Below are 18,201 nucleotides of genomic sequence, written 5' to 3'. Positions count from 1 at the left end.
CTGGATTATGTGCTCAAATCTCACACAGTAGGAGGGTCAAATTACAAATTTACATGGGCAGTTCCCATTGTGAAGGTGGACACAGGAATTTATAATGGAAAATGTTGACCGCAAGTGCGCACACACTTGAGACTCATAATACAATTTTGAGTGAGTATTTATCTTCCTACAAGTCCTTCTAAAATTAACTTTCAGCTGGCAGATATGCTCAATAAGGTCAGAAGTTAACATTAAGGTTTTGAAGATATTACAACTGTAGTTTCCCAACAGTGGAGAAATTCAGTTTTGGAAATACCTTGATCTGAGGGTGACTGAGGTACTTAAAAAAAAATTTAAAAGAGAGTCATTGGGGCACTTTTCACCTTCACCCAAAGGTGCTTCCCCTGAGAGTTATCAACGTGTTGGACTGAGAGTAGATGTTAAACCTCCACAGTGGATGACAGGAGAAGCCCCAGGGCTGTGACCCATGTCTCATGGTCATTATTAGCAGAGCAGAGGTAAATGGTTGTGGGAATCCCTGAAAGAATGGATGTATTGCCCAGGCAATTTGCATTTAGAATTCTTTCTGTAAAATGGTGTTGATTTACTAGGCTAGGTCGAATTGCTTTCATGCCTTTCCCTGGCGAAGTGAATTAAGAATCGCTCACATTCTGGAGAGAGGAATTTTCTGACGATAAATCATGACATGTGAAATGGTTGAATAACTGGGCCCACAACAGAACTGGTAATGCAAACTGATTTTCACTGTTAGGACCAGGTGAGAAAGAGGTCGAGGGTTCCCTTTCAGCCTTCACCCGGTCTTACTGTAACAGGGTTTAATTTTAAACACACTGTGTTTTTAGCTCCCCCTTGGTGAATCCTTGTTCACTGCTTTCCAATTATAAGGCAAAGAAACCAGCACAAACAGGCTTTCCAAGGTTTAAAGGAGGAAAGTTGAAATTTATTAAACTTAAAGTCTAATTCAGTTAACGCCTATGGATACACACCATGCCCCACGCTAGCATGCATATGTGATACATACATGCAAATAGAGAGAGAAAAGAGCAGAAGAAAAATAAAGTGCAAAGGTTTGAGGCAATATCTAAAGAGTTGTTGTTACGGTTCTTCAAGCTCAATGTGGAGTCCTTGATTGCAGGTAGATCTTGCTTTTCATTGGGGCCCAGTATTCTTCTTAAACCTTGTTCACTATAGGAGACTTTTCTCTCTTGTGGGTTCATGTGTCTCCAGTGGATTCAGAGGCTTGTGAGAAAGAGATGGGAGTAGACAGGAGAGAGATCTTCTCAGGCCAGGAGCAAACAGATTTTCTGCCTTTTTTGCCCAAACTGTTTGTACAGGTTCAAAAAACCTAGGCTGTCCAGCAGGTTGACAGGTTAATCAATTGACTAATTGATTAGCTGGTTTGACCATGTCCATTTGTGTATTCAGCCATCTTAGCAATCAACCTGGAATGTGGGCTCCCCCACCTTCAACGTCTGATGATCAAGAGTCCATTGAAGGTTGAATGTGTCAGTGAATGGCTGCTTTGTCCTTCCAAACACTGTTTGTTAATATGCAAATGTCTTCCAGCCACAGCTGATCTGCTTAACAAGTCCTTTCTTCACTCCAGTAATAGTTAAAAATCAATGTTCATCACAAAATTAATGTGCCTCACTCTTGGGAGGTGGGGGCCTAGCATGACATCACTGTTTGAAAACGCAAATGATAAATTCTTCACTTTTGTTTTAGGACAATGTAATGATGATTTGCCGCACGCACGACACAGGAGAATGGGGTAGGCTGACTGTATGATAGTGTAAAATGGGTGGAAGTGACTGCAGTCAGTTTTACATCTCTCCCCGATTTTTATTTCCGCTGATTTCAATAGGAAGAGACATGAAACATGCTGCTGACTAGTTCTCACCTGTTTTATGCTATCGCACAGTCAAAATTACCCCCACTGTTTTTAAATTAGATCTTACATGAGGCAATCAATCATCAGATAAGACCAGTACAGGGTCCATTTTCAGCTTGCAAAACACAAGCTCACCTATTTACCATTGTATGACAACTTCGGCCCTGTAATAATTCTTAGTTTTAACTGTCTTCACAATGGCCTGTGCTGCATTCAAAACAATCTGCCTCACCACCAACATCAAAGGGGGCAGCACAGTGGTGCAGTGGTTGCACCGCAGCCTCACAGCTCCAGCGACCCGGGTTCGATTCTGGGTACTGCCTGTGCGGAGTTTGCAAGTTCTCCCTGTGACTGCGTGGCTTTCTGCCGGGTGCTCCGGTTTCCTCCCACAGCCAAAGACTTGCAGGTTGATCGGTAAATTGGCCATTATAAATTGCCCCTAGTGTAGGTAGGTGGTGGGGATGTGGTAGGGAATATGGGATTAATGTAGGATTAGTATAAATGGGTGGTTGATGGTCGGCACAGACTCGGTGGGCCGAAGGGCCTGTTTCAGTGCTGTATCTCTCTATGATGTCCAGAGCTTTAACACAGGAGAACAACATTATTCGGCATCAATCCCACTGGTCCAGAAGCATTCGGAATAATTGGAACACAGGCATAATCTAAAAAGGATGGGGGAAAAATGTGCCTTTTTACAACAAGATGTCATTGAAACAAACACGTATTTGGCTTTTCTTACCATTAATAAAGATTGGCTTGGTTTTGTCATTATTTGGCTGTGGGTGATGCTGGCCAGGGGGCCTGCACTGCACATCCCAGCACCCCTGAAAAAATGGCAGTGGATCTTCTTCCTGATTGTTCTTTTCTTTTAATCACTTGAGGGACTCCTCATCGAAGGGTGGATTGAAACTGTGAAGTGGCTGACTTGTGGGCACAGCTCGATTGCCCGCTGCTGCCCGCAGGACATGGTCTATTTTAGGAATATAGGAACAGGAAGAGTCCATTCAGCCCCTTGAGCCTGAACCACCATTCACTGGGATCATAGCTGATCTGTGACCTAACCATTTACCTGCCTTTTCCCCACATCCCTTCAAACCTTTGGATAACAAAAGTTTATTAATCTCAGCTTTAAAACTTATTATTGATGCAGCATTAATTGTGATTTGTGGAAGAGAGTTCCAAACTTCTACCACCCTTTGTGTGTAGAAGTGTTTCCTAATTTAATTCCTGAAAGATCTGGCTCTAATTTCTACACTATGCCCCTTAGTCCTAGGTTCCCCAACCAACAGAAATAGTTTCTCTTTATTTACCCTATCTGTTCCCCATAATATCTTGAACCTCAATCAAATGACCCCTTAACCTTCTAAATTCCAGGGAATGCAAACCTGGATGGTAATTTAACCTGTGGAGTTCATTTGGAGGGAACAGCCTCATTGCCCCATTGGATGTAACCCCCACCCACCCCTCCCTACTTCCCAGCTGCTCAGTATGTCTGGCCAGCAGGAAAGTAGGTCTGGGGTGGGGGTTGGGGGAGGTGCGGGGTAGGGGGGGTTGTGTATGGGGAATTGGAGGGACTTGTGTTCCTCCTGGTTCCACAAAAGCATTTTTAACAATTGCTTTTTCGTCTCTGTTCTGCTGTACTGCCAGAGTTTACTGAGAGGAATCTCGCTAATGGATGTTCAGCCCAGCAGGCAACTGAAATAGCATCGAAACCCTCTCTGCGTCATAGGACCCCAGTTAGCATTGATTAATGAGGATCCCAGTTTGTTCAAGCAGACCGCGGGAAGGATGGCAATAGATACCCTGTTTCAAATGGGTGTCAAAATCTCACCCTAATTCGGAGCAATTTTAACCTAACCCACCCAGTAGAAATCTGAGCATATTGGATTGTAAACTGGGTTTACACCCTGTGCAATTGACAGCAAAACCAAGATTTGTCATGAGCTGCTCAGCTTCCCACCTAAGGGATAATGTTAAAATGACCCTCACACTGTGGGACAGGAGTCACATGTAGGTCAAACTGGTTAAAGGTCACAGGTTCCTTATTCTGAAGACATCAGTGAAGTATTTGGGGTTTTGAGATCATTTTCTTTCAGTTCACAAATGAGCCATTTTACAGTTTGCCATTGGTGGGATTGAAACTCTTGACCTCAGGGTTTGCTAAACCATTAATGAAAAGAGGGAATTTCATAAAGAGTCTTTCTCTTCCTCAGGCCATCCCAAAATGCTTTAGTCAATGTACTTTTGATGTATAGTTCCTATTGTTATGTAGGTATGTGTGACAGCTAAGTTGTGCACAGCAAGCACCCACAAACAGCAATAATGACCACTTAAGCTGTTTGGATGGTGTTGATTCAGAGACAAGTACCAGAATCATTACATGACTGTACCTGTGCAGAGCCTTGACTGACATGACAATGTGCTATTAAAGCATAACAACTTAATTGTTATTTTATTGTTTTTTGTAAACAGGAACACTTCACACCTGAATGCAGGTTCAAGGAATCAGTATTTGAAAACTACTATGTGACCTATTCATCCATGTTGTACAGACAGCAACAGTCTGGAAGGGGCTGGTATTTGGGACTTAACAAGGAGGGAGAAATCATGAAAGGAAACCACGTGAAGAAAAACAAACCAGCTGCCCACTTCCTCCCTAAACCATTAGAAGGTAATATCTCTTTTTTTTTGTGCTTATACTTCAACTGTGAACATCACAGATGCAGAGAAGGCAGTTAACCTGAAGTCAGTGTTCATCTTTAACCTGGCTGATATCTGTTGAGAAGTAGCATTGAATGTTGTAGAGATACCATGGAAACTACAGCTAAGAGGAGGCCTAGGTTAGCTCTTCATTTGAAGCAATCTACCTTAATCCCAGTTTCCTGACACCTATATGCTTTCTCTTCTAATACAGAGTCTATTCCACTTTAAATTATGTTAGTTTGTGCCTCAGAAGCAACTTGAGGTCAAGCATTTCCATTTCGAATGTATGGAAGAGTTCTTTCTGCCTCCTCTTTCATTCTTCTTGTGATAATCCTCAGTCAGTAGAGACAGTCTTTCACTATTTATCCTCTCAAATCCATCCATCATTTTACAAACCTTCATTAATCCTCTCTTTTCTGGTGAAAAAGCTTCCATTTCTCTTTGAACCTTTGTCCACAATTCCAAGAATGATAGAAATATAGGAACAGGAGGAGGCCGTTCAGCCCCTCAAGTCTGTTCCACCGCTATTCAATGAGGTCATGGCTGATCTGTGACCTAACTCCATATACCCGCCTTTGCCCCATATCCATTAACACTTTTGAGTAACAAAAATCTGTCAATCTCAGGTTTAAAATTTACAGTGCACAGTGGCGCAGTGGTTAGCACCGCAGCCTCACAGCTCCAGGGACCCGGGTTTGATTCCGGGTACTGCCTGTGTGGAGTTTGCAAGTTCTCCCTGTGTCAGCGTGGGTTTCCTCCGGGTGCTCCAGTTTCCTCCCACAAGCCAAAAGACTTGCAGGTTAATTGGCCATTATAAATTGTCACTAGTATAGGTAGGTGGTAGGGAAATATAGAAACAGGTGGGGATGTTTGGTAGGAATATGGGATTAGTGTAGGATTAGTATAAATGGGTGGTTGTTGCTCGGCACAGACTCGGTGGGCCGAAGGGCCTGTTTCAGTGCTGTATCTCTAATCTAATCTAATCTAATCTAATCGATCTAGCATCAACTGCCGTTTGTGGAAGAGAATCCTAATTTCACGGCTGGCTCTAATTTTTAGACAATTCCTGGTATTGTTCTAGTGAATCTTCCCTGTCCCCCTTCTCATGGCTCAAATACCCGCCTTGTAATGGGGTGCTCAGAACTCCAGTGTCCCATATCTGGTCTCATTCTATGAATCTTCACTGGCCACTTTATATGACACAGACAGCCTTAATACTGTAAGAGAACAAATTACGAACCCTGCTTGACTTATTTTCAGCACAGGTTGGGGGAAGGTATTCTCTAAAGCGTGGGAGAACAGGTATGTAACAGGGAAGTCAATGATAGAAACATTACATGTGGGCTGAATGGCCTAATGAACTTTTCTTACCCTAAATTTCTTCAAGAGTTGCTGCATCTCCGACCTAATACTTGCATTAAAAACAGGAACTACACATTGGCCAGAATGTAAGTTTAAGTGAATCGAAATGAAATGCTATAAAAAGCACCAAATGTAATCATTTTTTTCATTACTTGCCAGGAATGATAAAAGGGGCTCATTTGTATTCTCAGTTACATGATCTCCTGTCGATTTGATTGATGTTCTTTGTTATTCCTGGAAATGGAAGTGAATCACTGTAACATTTTGAGGAATGTGAGGTGCTCCTGAATAAATGGAAAAGTTTTTGTTTATTTCACTGAATCCACATTGTCATGTCGAACATCAGAGAGTAAAATACTTTTTATCCTGCTCCACGTTTTTTCAACTTTACAAAGGGAATTTTATCTAAGAAACGTTTGCAGTGCATTGGATTTTTAATTCTCTATTCAAAGAACATGTTTCTGTACAGCACTTCTCACAACGTCAGGATATTCCAAACTTCTTTTAATCTAGAGAATCAGTTTTGAAGTTGTTATGCAGGAAAACACAGCAGTCAGTTTGTGTACAACAACAACCCACTAATATCAAATGAGACAAGTAACAAGGCAATCTGCGTTGTCACTGATTTTGATTGAGGGATAAATGTCAGTCAGGACACCTGGGAGAACTCCCCTGCTCTTCCTCAAATAGTGCCATGGAATCTTTTACAGTGACAACACCAACTTGCATTTATATAGCACCTTTAATGTAGTAAAGGATCCCAAGGCACTTCACGGGAGTGTTATCTAATTGACACTGAGCCACATAAGGGATATCAGGACTTGGGACCTGAAGATTGGTCAAAGAGGGAGGAGCATCTTAAGGGGGAGAGAGAGGCAGAGAGATTTAGGGAGAGCATTCCAGAGCTTAGGTTCTGTTTAGAGATACAGCACTGAAACAGGCCCTTCGGCCCACCGAGTCTGTGCCAACCATCAACCACCCATTTATACTAATCCTACACTCATCCCATATTCCTACCACATCCCCACCTGTCCCTATATTTTTCCCTACCACCTACCTATACTAGGGGCAATTGTTAATGGCCAATTTACCTATCAACCTGCAAGTCTTTGGCATGTGGGAGGAAACCGGAGCACCCGGAGGAAACCCACGCAGACACAGGGAGAACTTGCAAACTCCGCACAGGCAGTCCCCAGAATTGAACCCGGGTCCCTGGAGCTGTGAGGCTGCGGTGCTAACCACGGCGCCACTGTACCGCTCATAATTCTAGGCAAAGGAAAGCACGGCCGCCAGTGGTGGAACGATTAAAATCAGGAATGCTCAAGAGGCCAGAATTAGAGGAGCACAGAGATCTTGGAGGGTTGTGGGGCTGGAGGAGATTACAGAAATAGGGAGGGGCGAGACCATGGAGAGATTTGAAAACAAGAATGAGAATTTTAAAACTGAGGCATTGTTGGACCAGGAGCCAATGTAGGTCAGCGAGCACAGGAGTGAAGGATGAAGGGGACTTGGTGTAATTTAGAGTATGAGCAGCCCATCTTTTGATGAACTGAAATTTACAGAGGGAGGTAAATGGGGAGCCGGCCATGTTGAATTGTTGAATCTTTAGGTAACAAAAGCATGGATGAGGGTTTTAGCAACTGATGATCTGAGGCAGGGGTGGAGTTGGATGATAAGGAGGTTCAAGTTGTTGGCCTTGATGATAGCACAGATATGTGGTCAGAAGGTAACAAACTCGGCTGATTTAGTTATGTGGTTTCCTGTTTTAAAATAGTCCGGTGATTATTTTATTTGTCCTCAGGATGTGGGTGCCGCTGGCAAAGCCGTCATTTATTGCCATCCCTTGTCACCCTTGAGCAGGTGGTGATTTGTAGCAGGTATTTACCATGGCAACAAGCCACCACTTATATGATTGTAAAACCATTTGGTGGCCCCATCCCCGCCCCCCCTGCTGCTCAGGGTTGGGATCATAATTTGAATATTTAAATCAATTAAAATAATTAATGAAATAAACTTTAAGTCACCTCCCGATGTCGCACTGCCATCTTCAGCCCGGTGGCCGGGAAGCCCGCGCCTTCGGATCCTTTTCCGGGGCAACGAGGCGCAACACCGGTGGGAAGAGGAAGGGGGGGAGGAGGTAAGTTTCTCAGTGCAGGGGAGGGGGAATGGGGTCAAATTAATGTCTTGGGTGCAGGGGATGGTGGGAAGGGTTGAAGTTTAAAGTTTGTGCGGTTTTGGGGGGGGAAGGTCAGATGGCAAAGGCAAATAATTAATTTACTTGTTATTGGGGGGCTGGAAGAGGGGCAAAAGAAATGCATTTATTTATTTTCAATCACTTCACCTTTAAATATTTAAATTTCCCGGTAGGGCTGACAGTCCTTTAAAAATGGTGTCAGCGCCTGCGCACAGACAGCTGACACCATTGCCAGGGGCGGATAGCCCGTCCCCTCCACATGATCAGGGTGGCGGCTCGCCCTGGCTATTTAAATGAGTCTCCGCGCTTGTAATCGCGGCAGCTCTTTGGCGTGTGGCCCGCACGGGCGGATCTTTCATCGGCAGTGGGCTTATAAAGGAAAGTATTTTAATACTGGAGATATGGTGTGTTACAAAAGAGAAGGGCAGAAAGAATGGAGAGACCCAGGAAAATTTATAGGCACTGATGGCAAAATGGTAATTTTACAACATGGCAACCGAACTGTTAGAGTACATTCCTTGTGGCTTATTGGCACTGTTTATACATTGGCAGAGTCTGAACAAATGATGGACGTTGATGATGCACCATGTACTTCACATACACATATTTCGGACCTTTGCGGGAAACAGACTGTGGCAGATAATGGGCTGACAGAGAGTGGACCAGGTGATAGTGAAGATCCAGATAAGGCCATTTATCCCAAAGGTCAACTACCGAATGTTGGGACTAGAGTGATATGTATGCCAGAAGGGACTAGTGAATGGAGGGAAGCCACCATTATAGGAAGAGCAGGAAAGGCCACAGGGAAATACAAACATTAGCTGAATGTGCAAGACTAGGATATCAGACCTATAGATTGTCCTCAGTACCTTGCTCTATGGCAGCGAGGCCTGGACAACGTATGTCAGCCAAGAGCGACGTCTCAATTCATTCCATCTTCGCTGCCTCCGGAGAATACTTGGCATCAGGTGGCAGGACCGTATCTCCAACACAGAAGTCCTCGAGGCGGCCAACATCCCCAGCTTGTACACACTACTGAGTCAGCGGTGCTTGAGATGGCTTGGCCATGTGAGCCGCATGGAAGATGGCAGGATTCCCAAAGACACATTGTACAGCGAGCTCGCCACTGGTATCAGACCCACCGGCTGTCCATGTCTCCGCTTTAAAGACGTCTGCAAACGCGATATGAAATCCTGTGACATTGATCACAAGTCGTGGGAGTCAGTTGCCAGCGTTCGCCAGAGCTGGCGGGCAGCCATAAAGACGGGGCTAAAATGTGGCGAGTCGAAGAGACTTAGCGGTTGGCAGGAAAAAAGACAGAGGCGCAAGGAGAGAGCCAACTGTGTAACAGCCCCGACAAACAAATTTCTCTGCAGCACCTGTGGAAGAGCCTGTCACTCTAGAATTGGCCTTTATAGCCACTCCAGGCGCTGCTTCACAAACCACTGACCACCTCCAGGCGCTTACCCATTGTCTCTCGAGATAAGGAGGCCAAAAGAAGATTGGCAGAAGGAAGTGAAACTGTGGAAGGCCAGAAAACGTAGTGTAAGTTCAGACAATGGGCCTGACGATGATCACAGTGCAAGGAAAAGGTCACAAACTTGTGAGAGAAAGTCTGGTTGTAGGAGGGACAGGTCGAGTAGTAGCAGTCCAGAAAGGGATAGGAAATCTAGTAGGGGATGTGGTTTCACAAGAGCAAGGACCAGAGAGCAGGCGAGGAGCTCCACAAGAAGTAGGAGCCCTTACGATAGAGAAGCTCTTTTGGCTACTAACAAGTTAGATGGTAAATTGATAAAGGATGCCAGGCAAAAAGAGCTTGACAGTTTGAGAGAGTTTGGCATATACACAGGTGTCAGATAGAGGACAACCAGCATTGTCCCATCGATGGATCTGTATAGCGAAAGTACTTCCTGATGGTACGTATAAAGCGAAGGCCAGACTTGTAGCTCGGGGATTTGAGGAACGACTAGATGACCAGGAAGTTAGAGTGGACTCCCCAACAGCAGGAAAAGCAAGTTTGAGGATTTTCCTAGCCTTTTTAGCAACGCACTGGTGGGAATGTAAATCCATTGACATTACAGCAGCATTTTTGCAAGGGGGGAAATTTCAAAGGAAAGTATTTTTCAGCCACCAAAAGAAGCTGGAGATATAGAGGAGAAATTATGGAAGATAAACAAGTGTGTTTAAAAGGCTGAATGATGCATCCAGGGTGTGTTTTTTTCGGTGAGGTCTGTCCTACTTAAAGCTGGTTGCATTGAACTAAAAGCAGATTCAGAAGAGTTCTATTGGTACTATGAAGAAAAAGTAACAGGCGTTTCATGAGGCACGTAAACAATTTTCTGCGGGGTGCATCTGCGGCATTTGACAAGTAACATTGTGGTGGATAAAGTTCTGCAGGAATTTAAAATAGGAGGTCAGGCTTCCAGAGCTTTTAAATATATAGGGTTGAATATTAGGCAGACTAAGTTGGGGGTAACCCTAAATCAACAGTCTTACCTAGAGAATGTTAATAGGATCCCAATAAATCAAAGCAGCATCTGACCGAGTATGGCGTCAAGGAGCCCACAGGGCGGCACAGTGGCGCAGTGGTTAGCACCGCAGCCTCACAGCTCCAGGGACCCGGGTTCGATTCCGGGTACTGCCTGTGTGGAGTTTGCAAGTTCTCCCTGTGTCTGCGTGGGTTTTCTCCGGGTGCTCCAGTTTCCTCCCACAAGCCAAAAGACTTGCAGGTTGATAGGTAAATTGGCCATTATAAATTGTCACTAGTATAGGTAGGTGGTAGGGAAATATAGGGACAGGTGGGGATGTTTGGTAGGAATATGGGATTAGTATAAATGGGTGGTTGATGTTCGGCACAGACTCGGTGGGCCGAAGGGCCTGTTTCAGTGCTGTATCTCTAATCTAATCTAATCTAAAACTGAAGTCAATGGCAATCAGGGGGAGAAACCTTCGCTGGTTAGAGTTGTACCCAGTGCAAAGGAGAGGTGAGAAGAAATGATAAATACTGTCCGTTAGCCTGGGATTCGAAGAAAATAGAAGATAGTTAAAAACACCTTAGCTGCTGAGACATTTGCACTGATAGAAGTGATAGATATGGGTATGTATTTAACGAATATTTTAAAGGAACTCTTATACAAGGAGCAATCGGAAAGAAGTTTTCCTATAGATTGCTGCAAAGGTAACCATTCTCTCTGGGACAATGTCCATTCGACAAAAAGAGTCACGGAAAAGATGTTGAGGATTGATCTTGAGTATAAAAGAAATGTTGGAAAGAAAAGAAATTTCCAAAATAAAATGGGTCGATGCAAGTCAGCAGTTGTCGGATTGTTTTACAAAGCGAGGTGCTTGCTCAAAAAAATTGTTTGATGTCCTCCAAGAGGGCCGTCTCGTGGTACGATAAGTTAGGAAAATGTGGAAATTTTTAATGTTAAGATCGCTTTGTAATTCTTTAAACAAGTTTTTTTATGTTACAAAAAAAAGGGGGGGAAATGTTAATGTTAATGGCTGGTGCTGTTGAAGGTTAATGGTATAATAAAGTAAGATACAGAAAAATGTATAATTATTTTGTCTCATTTCTTTTTTGTTTTATATATATATATATGTATCTAATTGAAAGAGAAGAGGGGGATCTGTTAATGTCTAATAAGTTCTGTTAATGGAGGTTAAATATCTAGTAGTTGAAGGTAATGGAGTGGACAGGTGTTGGGTGGTGATCAGTTTTATATAAAGAGTCAGCCAGCACTGGCTGGGTGTTAGGAGTGGAGAAGTAAGCTCTGTGGCAAGTAATAAACAGTCTCCACCAAAGCATCCTAGTCTCAGTATCTTCTTCACAAACAGGCTTGGAAGTTTCTCTGACATGTTGTTCCAGTCCTGTGTGCCTGTTCATTTATTTACCCCTTCCTTCAACAGCTGTCTAACTTATTCTTAAATGTTGACGTGTTCTCTTCTTCAGTCACTGATAACAAGCTCTGTGTCAAATCAGATTCTCCTGTTCCCTACATAGGAACAGACCATTCAGCCCCTTGAGCCTGTTTCACCATGCCATTAAATCATGGCTGATCTGTATTTCAACTCCATCCACCCACCTTGGTTCCAGAACTTGCATAAATCTACCAGACAAAAATTTTGTACAGAATTTAAAGGCATAACGTATGAGAAACGATTGACTAACTCTAAGTCTCTTTGCTCTTGGAAAGAGAGGACTGAGAGGGGATTTAAGTGTTTAAAGTTTTGAAAGACTTTGGACAAACTGGATCAAAGTAAACGGCTCTGCTGCTTAAGCTGTTTAAGAATTTAAGCACAAGGGTCATATTTACAAAATAAGGACAACGAAAGAAAATAGGAAATGCAAAAGGAACCTTTTTAATAAGAGGACAGCGAGATTGTGAAACTGATTACAGACATGGGGTGGACAAGAAACCTTATTGGTACAACAAAAACCTGCATTTATATAGCACCTTTAATGTAGTAAAATAGCCCAAGATGCTTCACAGGAAGTAATTATCAAACAAATTTGACACTCAGACACATAAAGAGATATTAGGACAGGTAACCAAAAGCTTGGTCAAAGATAAAAGCAAAATACTGTGGATGCTGGAAATCTGAAATAAAAGCAGAAAGTGCTGGAAATACTCAGCAGGTCTGGTGGCATCAGTGGAGAGAGAAGCAGAGTTAGCGTTTCAGGTCAGTGACCTTTCATCAGAACTGACAAGAGGACAGCTTGGTCAAAGAGGTAGGTTTTAAGGAGTGTTTTAAAAGCAAGAGAGAGAGGTGGAGAGGTTCAGGGAGGGAATTTCAGAGCTTAGGGGCCCAGGCAGTTGAAGGGACGGCCACCAATGGTAGAGCGATGGAAATCAGGGGTGTTCAAGAGGCCAGAATTAGAGGAGCTCAGAGATCTTGGAGGGTTGTGGGGCTGGAGGAGATTATAGAGATACTGAGGGGCGAGGCCATGGAGGGATATGAAAACCCAAGATGAGAACAGAGGTGTTCATCCAACGTGATGTTTTGTGTCCAGGGTGTCCTTACACCACTGTTGTTAATACTGAAGTCCCAGTGAGAATATGTTTTTTTATTATTTATTCATTTCATGGGATGTGGGCATCACTGGCCGGGCCAGCATTTATTGCCCCATCCCTAGTTGCCCTTGAGAAGGTGGTGGTGAGCTGCTTTCTTGAACCTCTGCAGTCCATGTGAGTTAGGTACACCCACTGTGCTGTTACGAAGGGAGTTCCAGGATTTTGACCCAGTGACAGTGAAGGAACAGCGATATAGTTCCAAGTCAGGATGGTGTGTGACTTGGAGGGGAACTTGCAGATGGTGGTGTTCCCTGGCATCTGCTGCCCTTGTCCTTCTAGTTGGTAGACGTCACGGGTATGGAAGGTGCTGTGCTTCAGTGCGTCTTGTAGATGGTACACACTGCTACCACTGTGCGTTGGTGGTGGAGAGAGTGAATGTTTGTGGATGGGGTGCCAATCATGCGGGTTGCTTTGTCCTGGATGGTTGTTGGAGATGCACCCATCCAGGCAAGTGGAGAGTATTCCATCACACTCCTGACTTGTGCCTTGTAGATGGTGGACAGGCTTTGGGAAGTCAGGAGGTGAATTACTCGCTGCAGGATTCCTAGCCATTGACCTGCTCTTGTAGCCACAGTATTTATATGGCTACTCCAGTTCAGTTCCAGGTCAATGGTAACCCCTAGGATATTGATAGTGGGGGATTCAGCGATCGTTATGCCATTGAATGTCAAGGGAAGATGGTTAAATTCTCTCTTGTTGGAGATGGTCATTGCCTGGCACTTGTGTGGCATGAATGTTACTAGCCACTTATCAGCCCAAGCCTGGATGTTGTCCAGGTCTTGCTGCATTTCTGTACGGACTGCTTCAGTATCTGCGGAGTCACGAATGGTGCTGAACATTGTGCAATCATCAGCGAACATCCCCACTTCTGACCTTATGATGGAGGGAAGGTCATTGATGAAGCAGCTGAAGATGGTTGGGCCTAGGACACTACCCTGAGGAACTCCTGCAGTGATGTCCTGGAGCTCAGATGATTGACCTCCAACAACCACAACCATCTTCCTTTGCACTGGGTACGATTCCAACCGCAGAGAGTTTTTCCCCTGATTCCCATTGACTCGAATTTTACTAGGGCTCTTTCATGCTATACCCAGTCAAATGCTGCCTTGATGTCAAGGGCACTGACTCTCACCTCACCTCTCACTCTCAGCTCTTTTGTCCATGTTTGGACCAAGGCTGTAATGAGGTCAGGAGCTGAGTGGCGCTGGCAGAACCCAAACTGAGCATCACAGAGCAGGCTGTTGCATTGGATTTTGCATATTGAGTTTTTAAATGTATATTACACAGCAGATTTATTGCTGGATATTTCCACATTAGAATTTGCCTCCTAACAATGATGAGCAACCCATCCCCAGAGGTTTCAAAGAGCTGCACGGTTTGTGGTGGTTTAAATGATTTGGTCTTCTTCTGTCTCAGAAATCTTGTAGTTTCTTCAAAGTGCTGTCAGGAATGTTTTCAGAAAGTGCTGCAGTGTTGCATCCAGTTACATAAAACACAGCCACCACTGCATAACTTTGTATTAATCAACCTAAAAGCTTTGAGCGTTTATTTTTTCATGTTGGATTGACTGACGAGAGGGATCAATGCCAGTGAAAGGGGGAAGCTCACAGTTGCCGTTATAATGCAGGTAGCAAATTACTTTTCGGGTTCACACTGCACTCGGGTTGTAAATTTCTACTGGCTGCTCTGCACCCCATTCCCACTTCTCCTTCCCAAAGCCTTACTTCGATCGCTTGGATGTCTGTCACACAGAATGCAGAAAGCTAGGAACCCAGTTAATCTGGGATCTGCGGGTCGAACTTGAAATGGTTAGCTGCTACCAGGTGAAGGGAGTGGAGACAAGGAGGGGAGTTTCACATTCCTGTTCCCGATGTGATGGTGTATCCCTGTTTAAGCTCCAACTTTAATCACAGATACCAAACTGTTGATATTGACTGTCTGCCACTCGGTTTGAGGGAATGGTGACTGTCCGGAAATCCAGTAGCATTCATTTCACCTTAATGTCGATTTTTGGGGCATGCTGTTGGGGGGGGGGAAGAGGTGTGATTTTTCTTGTGGTGCAGGACTCTGAAGTAGGCAGGAGTTTCCTTGGCACATTTAGAAGGGAGTGGGTAGGGCTCTGTCTGTTACGCTGGCTCATGGGCATGCTGACTTTGGGTCCCCAGCACACCCAACACTCTTTGATTGAAAATTCTCATCCTCATGTTCAAATCCCTCTTTAACCTTCCCCTTCCCTATCTCTGTAACCTCCTCCAGCCCTACAGCCCACTGAGATATCTGTGCTCCTCCAATTCTGGCCTCTTGAGTGTCCCTGAGTTTAATCGCTCCATCACTGGTGGCTGTGCCTTCAGCTGCCTGGGCCCTAAGCTCTGGAATTCCCTCTCTAAACCTCTCCAACTCTCTCTCCTCCTTTTAAGACACTCTTTAAAACCTACCTCTTTGACCAAGCTTTTGGTCATCTGACCTAATATCTCTTTATGTGGCTTGGTGTCCAATCTTGTTAATCACTCCTGTGAAGTGCCTTGGGATGTTTTCTGACGTTAAAGGCACTATATAAATACAAGTAGTTGTTGTTAAAGGAGGCTTCTGGTAGGTCTCTGTGCCTTTAAAATGTTCACGTATTCACCCGGTACATGCTTTAGGAAGTGCTCTGTGCTCACTCAGATGGTGTAAAAGATACAGTGACACTATTTCAAAGATGAGCAGGGGAATACTCTGCAGGGTCCTGAGGTTGACATTTAACCCTCAATCAACATCACGAAAAACAGATGATCTGGTCAGTATCAGTGCTGTTTGTGGGATTTTGCTGTGCACAAATTGGCTGCCGTGTTTCCAACATTGCAACAGTGACCACACTTCAAAAGTATTTCATTGGCTTTTGGACGTTCTCAGGACGTGAAGGTTGCTTTTTTCTCTCAAGTTAACATTGCTGGATTACATCTGTGTACATAGGTTGGAATAGAATTTACAGCGCAGAAACAGCTCAGCTGTCCACAGGAGCCTCCTCCCACCCCTCTTCATCTCACCCTATCAGATATCCTTCTGTTCCTTTCTTCCTCATGTATTTATCTAGCTTCCCTTTAAATGCATGTAAGGTTAATTGTTGTGCAGGATGGGTTATCAGCTCCAATTTTACATGTGCGGTGCACACACACATACACGCACACACACACATGCTGGTCATGTTAACTAATGGTTTCCTCTTTGATTTTCAGTTGCCCTCTACAGAGAACCATCACTACACGAGCTGGCAGAAGTTCTCTCCCGGTCTGGAACGCCCACCAAAAGTAGAAGTGCCTCTGCGGTGCTAAATGGGGGTAAGACGGTGAGTCAGACTGAATCAACGTAGCCGGGTGGAGGCTCGTCCCGTGTCCAGACATGCCACGTACAGATGCCACCAACATATCACTAGCAGACAGTCTCTTTCTGTTGTAAAATGATTCAGGAAACAAGCTACTGAGCTGAGTAAAGTCACTCTCGTATCAGCCTTTTAGGTCTTCTGGTTTTTCTGTCAGTGGATAAATCCCGATAATTTTAGCCGAGAAAATGCTTGTGCATCTCACCAGACATCTGGACAGCCAATGAAACCTCATTTTGGGAATGTGGTGCGGCGGAGGAAATGCCATTTTGTCCCATCATCAGACCTGTCTCCAGGAAATGAATCATAAAAAAAGTATCACAACTCGTTCGCCAGCTGCAAGCAAGTTACGGTTCAGCAACAAACACATACATACATACACACACAGACGGAGACACACACAGACAGAGACACACACGCACACACAAAGAAATAGACCACATTTGCTCTTACCAGAGGAATGTAGATACCTTTGGGTTTTACTAAAGGAATGAGGAGCACACAATAAAGTAATTGCATCATGTTCTTGGCTCAGTGCTGTTCAGTTCCACTTGATCCACTAGCATCCAATTTCTTTTCTTTAGTCCAATGGTAGTGCTTTGCTATACTGCAGATCTACAGTTTTTTTTATACTCAAACCTATGGATAGGATCACATTCAAAAACTAATCAGGGTTGCTAAAATGAAAACAAACAAAAAAAATTGAACAGGAATTAAGTCAGTGTCTCAGGCTAAGTGGTTAAAATGTAACTTTGAGTAATCTTGAGGGTTTCTAGATTTGTAGTAACAATGTAGTGCAATGCCTAGAATACAGAAATCTATTGGTTAGCAAATTGCACCCTCGTGACTCGTTCTCACCTTATGCATTTACACATTAACCTTGTTGTGGTGATTTTTATTCTTAAAGAAACTGTGGGGTTTTGCGTGACTTCATTTTTATAACAACGTGGAAAGTCTTATTTGTAACGCTCTGCCAGTCACTCTTTTAATGTACTGGGCATGGTGGGAATTGTGAATGAAGTTCCCTTCGGGCAGTTTACCCTAAACTCATCCTAGTACACTCTACACAGAGGTGGTTGTTTCTCTGTCAATTAGTTTAGTTTTTATTTTAATTTATCTGTTGCATGGGAGAAAGCTGGTAATAATGGAATAGAGTTGCATGACTTAGGATCTGTGTTTTAAACATGTTGGATAATGTGCTCCAAACATTACATGGGTTGTAAAGTACAAGCAGCTTTCCTGCTTCTGTACTGATCAGTTGTTTATTATTTGTTGTATACACCAACAGATGCACTGAATAAAACATTTATATGAAGGTATACTTTAAACGTGTCTTCATTCATTGAATTGTGTATTGATTATGTATGTTTGCATATTTGTTTATGTATATTTGTGCATGATATTGTGTATTCTTTTATGTTGTCTGTTGATTTTTGAGCTTCTGTGTCTGTGAGTATAACAGTGTAATTGTGTATTCATCTTGGGGTGTGTATCTGTGTGTGTGTGTATCTGTATGTGTGTGTATCTGTATGTGTGTGTGCGATTGTGTGCATGTCTGTGTGTCTCTGTATGCATGTATTTGTGTGTGTGACTGAGTGTGCACACATTAATGTATCTT

General features: G+C 43.7%; 1 protein-coding gene across 4 annotated transcripts in view; it reads left to right on the top strand.

The window, feature by feature from the left end:
- fgf13a (fibroblast growth factor 13a) overlaps window positions 1-17,890 on the top strand; it is a 691,434-nt gene extending 673,544 nt beyond the window's left edge. For all 4 annotated transcript variants that reach the window (XM_068047092.1, XM_068047094.1, XM_068047093.1 and 1 more), the window contains 2 exons: window positions 4,364-4,562; window positions 16,441-17,890. In XM_068047092.1, coding sequence (XP_067903193.1) covers window positions 4,364-4,562; window positions 16,441-16,574 — 333 coding nt within the window. In that variant the 3' untranslated portion in view covers window positions 16,575-17,890. The remainder of the gene's footprint in view (window positions 1-4,363; window positions 4,563-16,440) is intronic.
- The last annotated feature ends 311 nt before the right edge of the window (window positions 17,891-18,201 follow it).

This window comes from Heterodontus francisci, chromosome 15 (assembly GCF_036365525.1).
Source record: "Heterodontus francisci isolate sHetFra1 chromosome 15, sHetFra1.hap1, whole genome shotgun sequence".
Classification (NCBI taxonomy): Eukaryota; Metazoa; Chordata; class Chondrichthyes; order Heterodontiformes; family Heterodontidae; genus Heterodontus; species Heterodontus francisci.
Note: the sequence above shows the minus strand (reverse complement) of the source record. Positions and strands in the feature narration are given on the sequence as shown.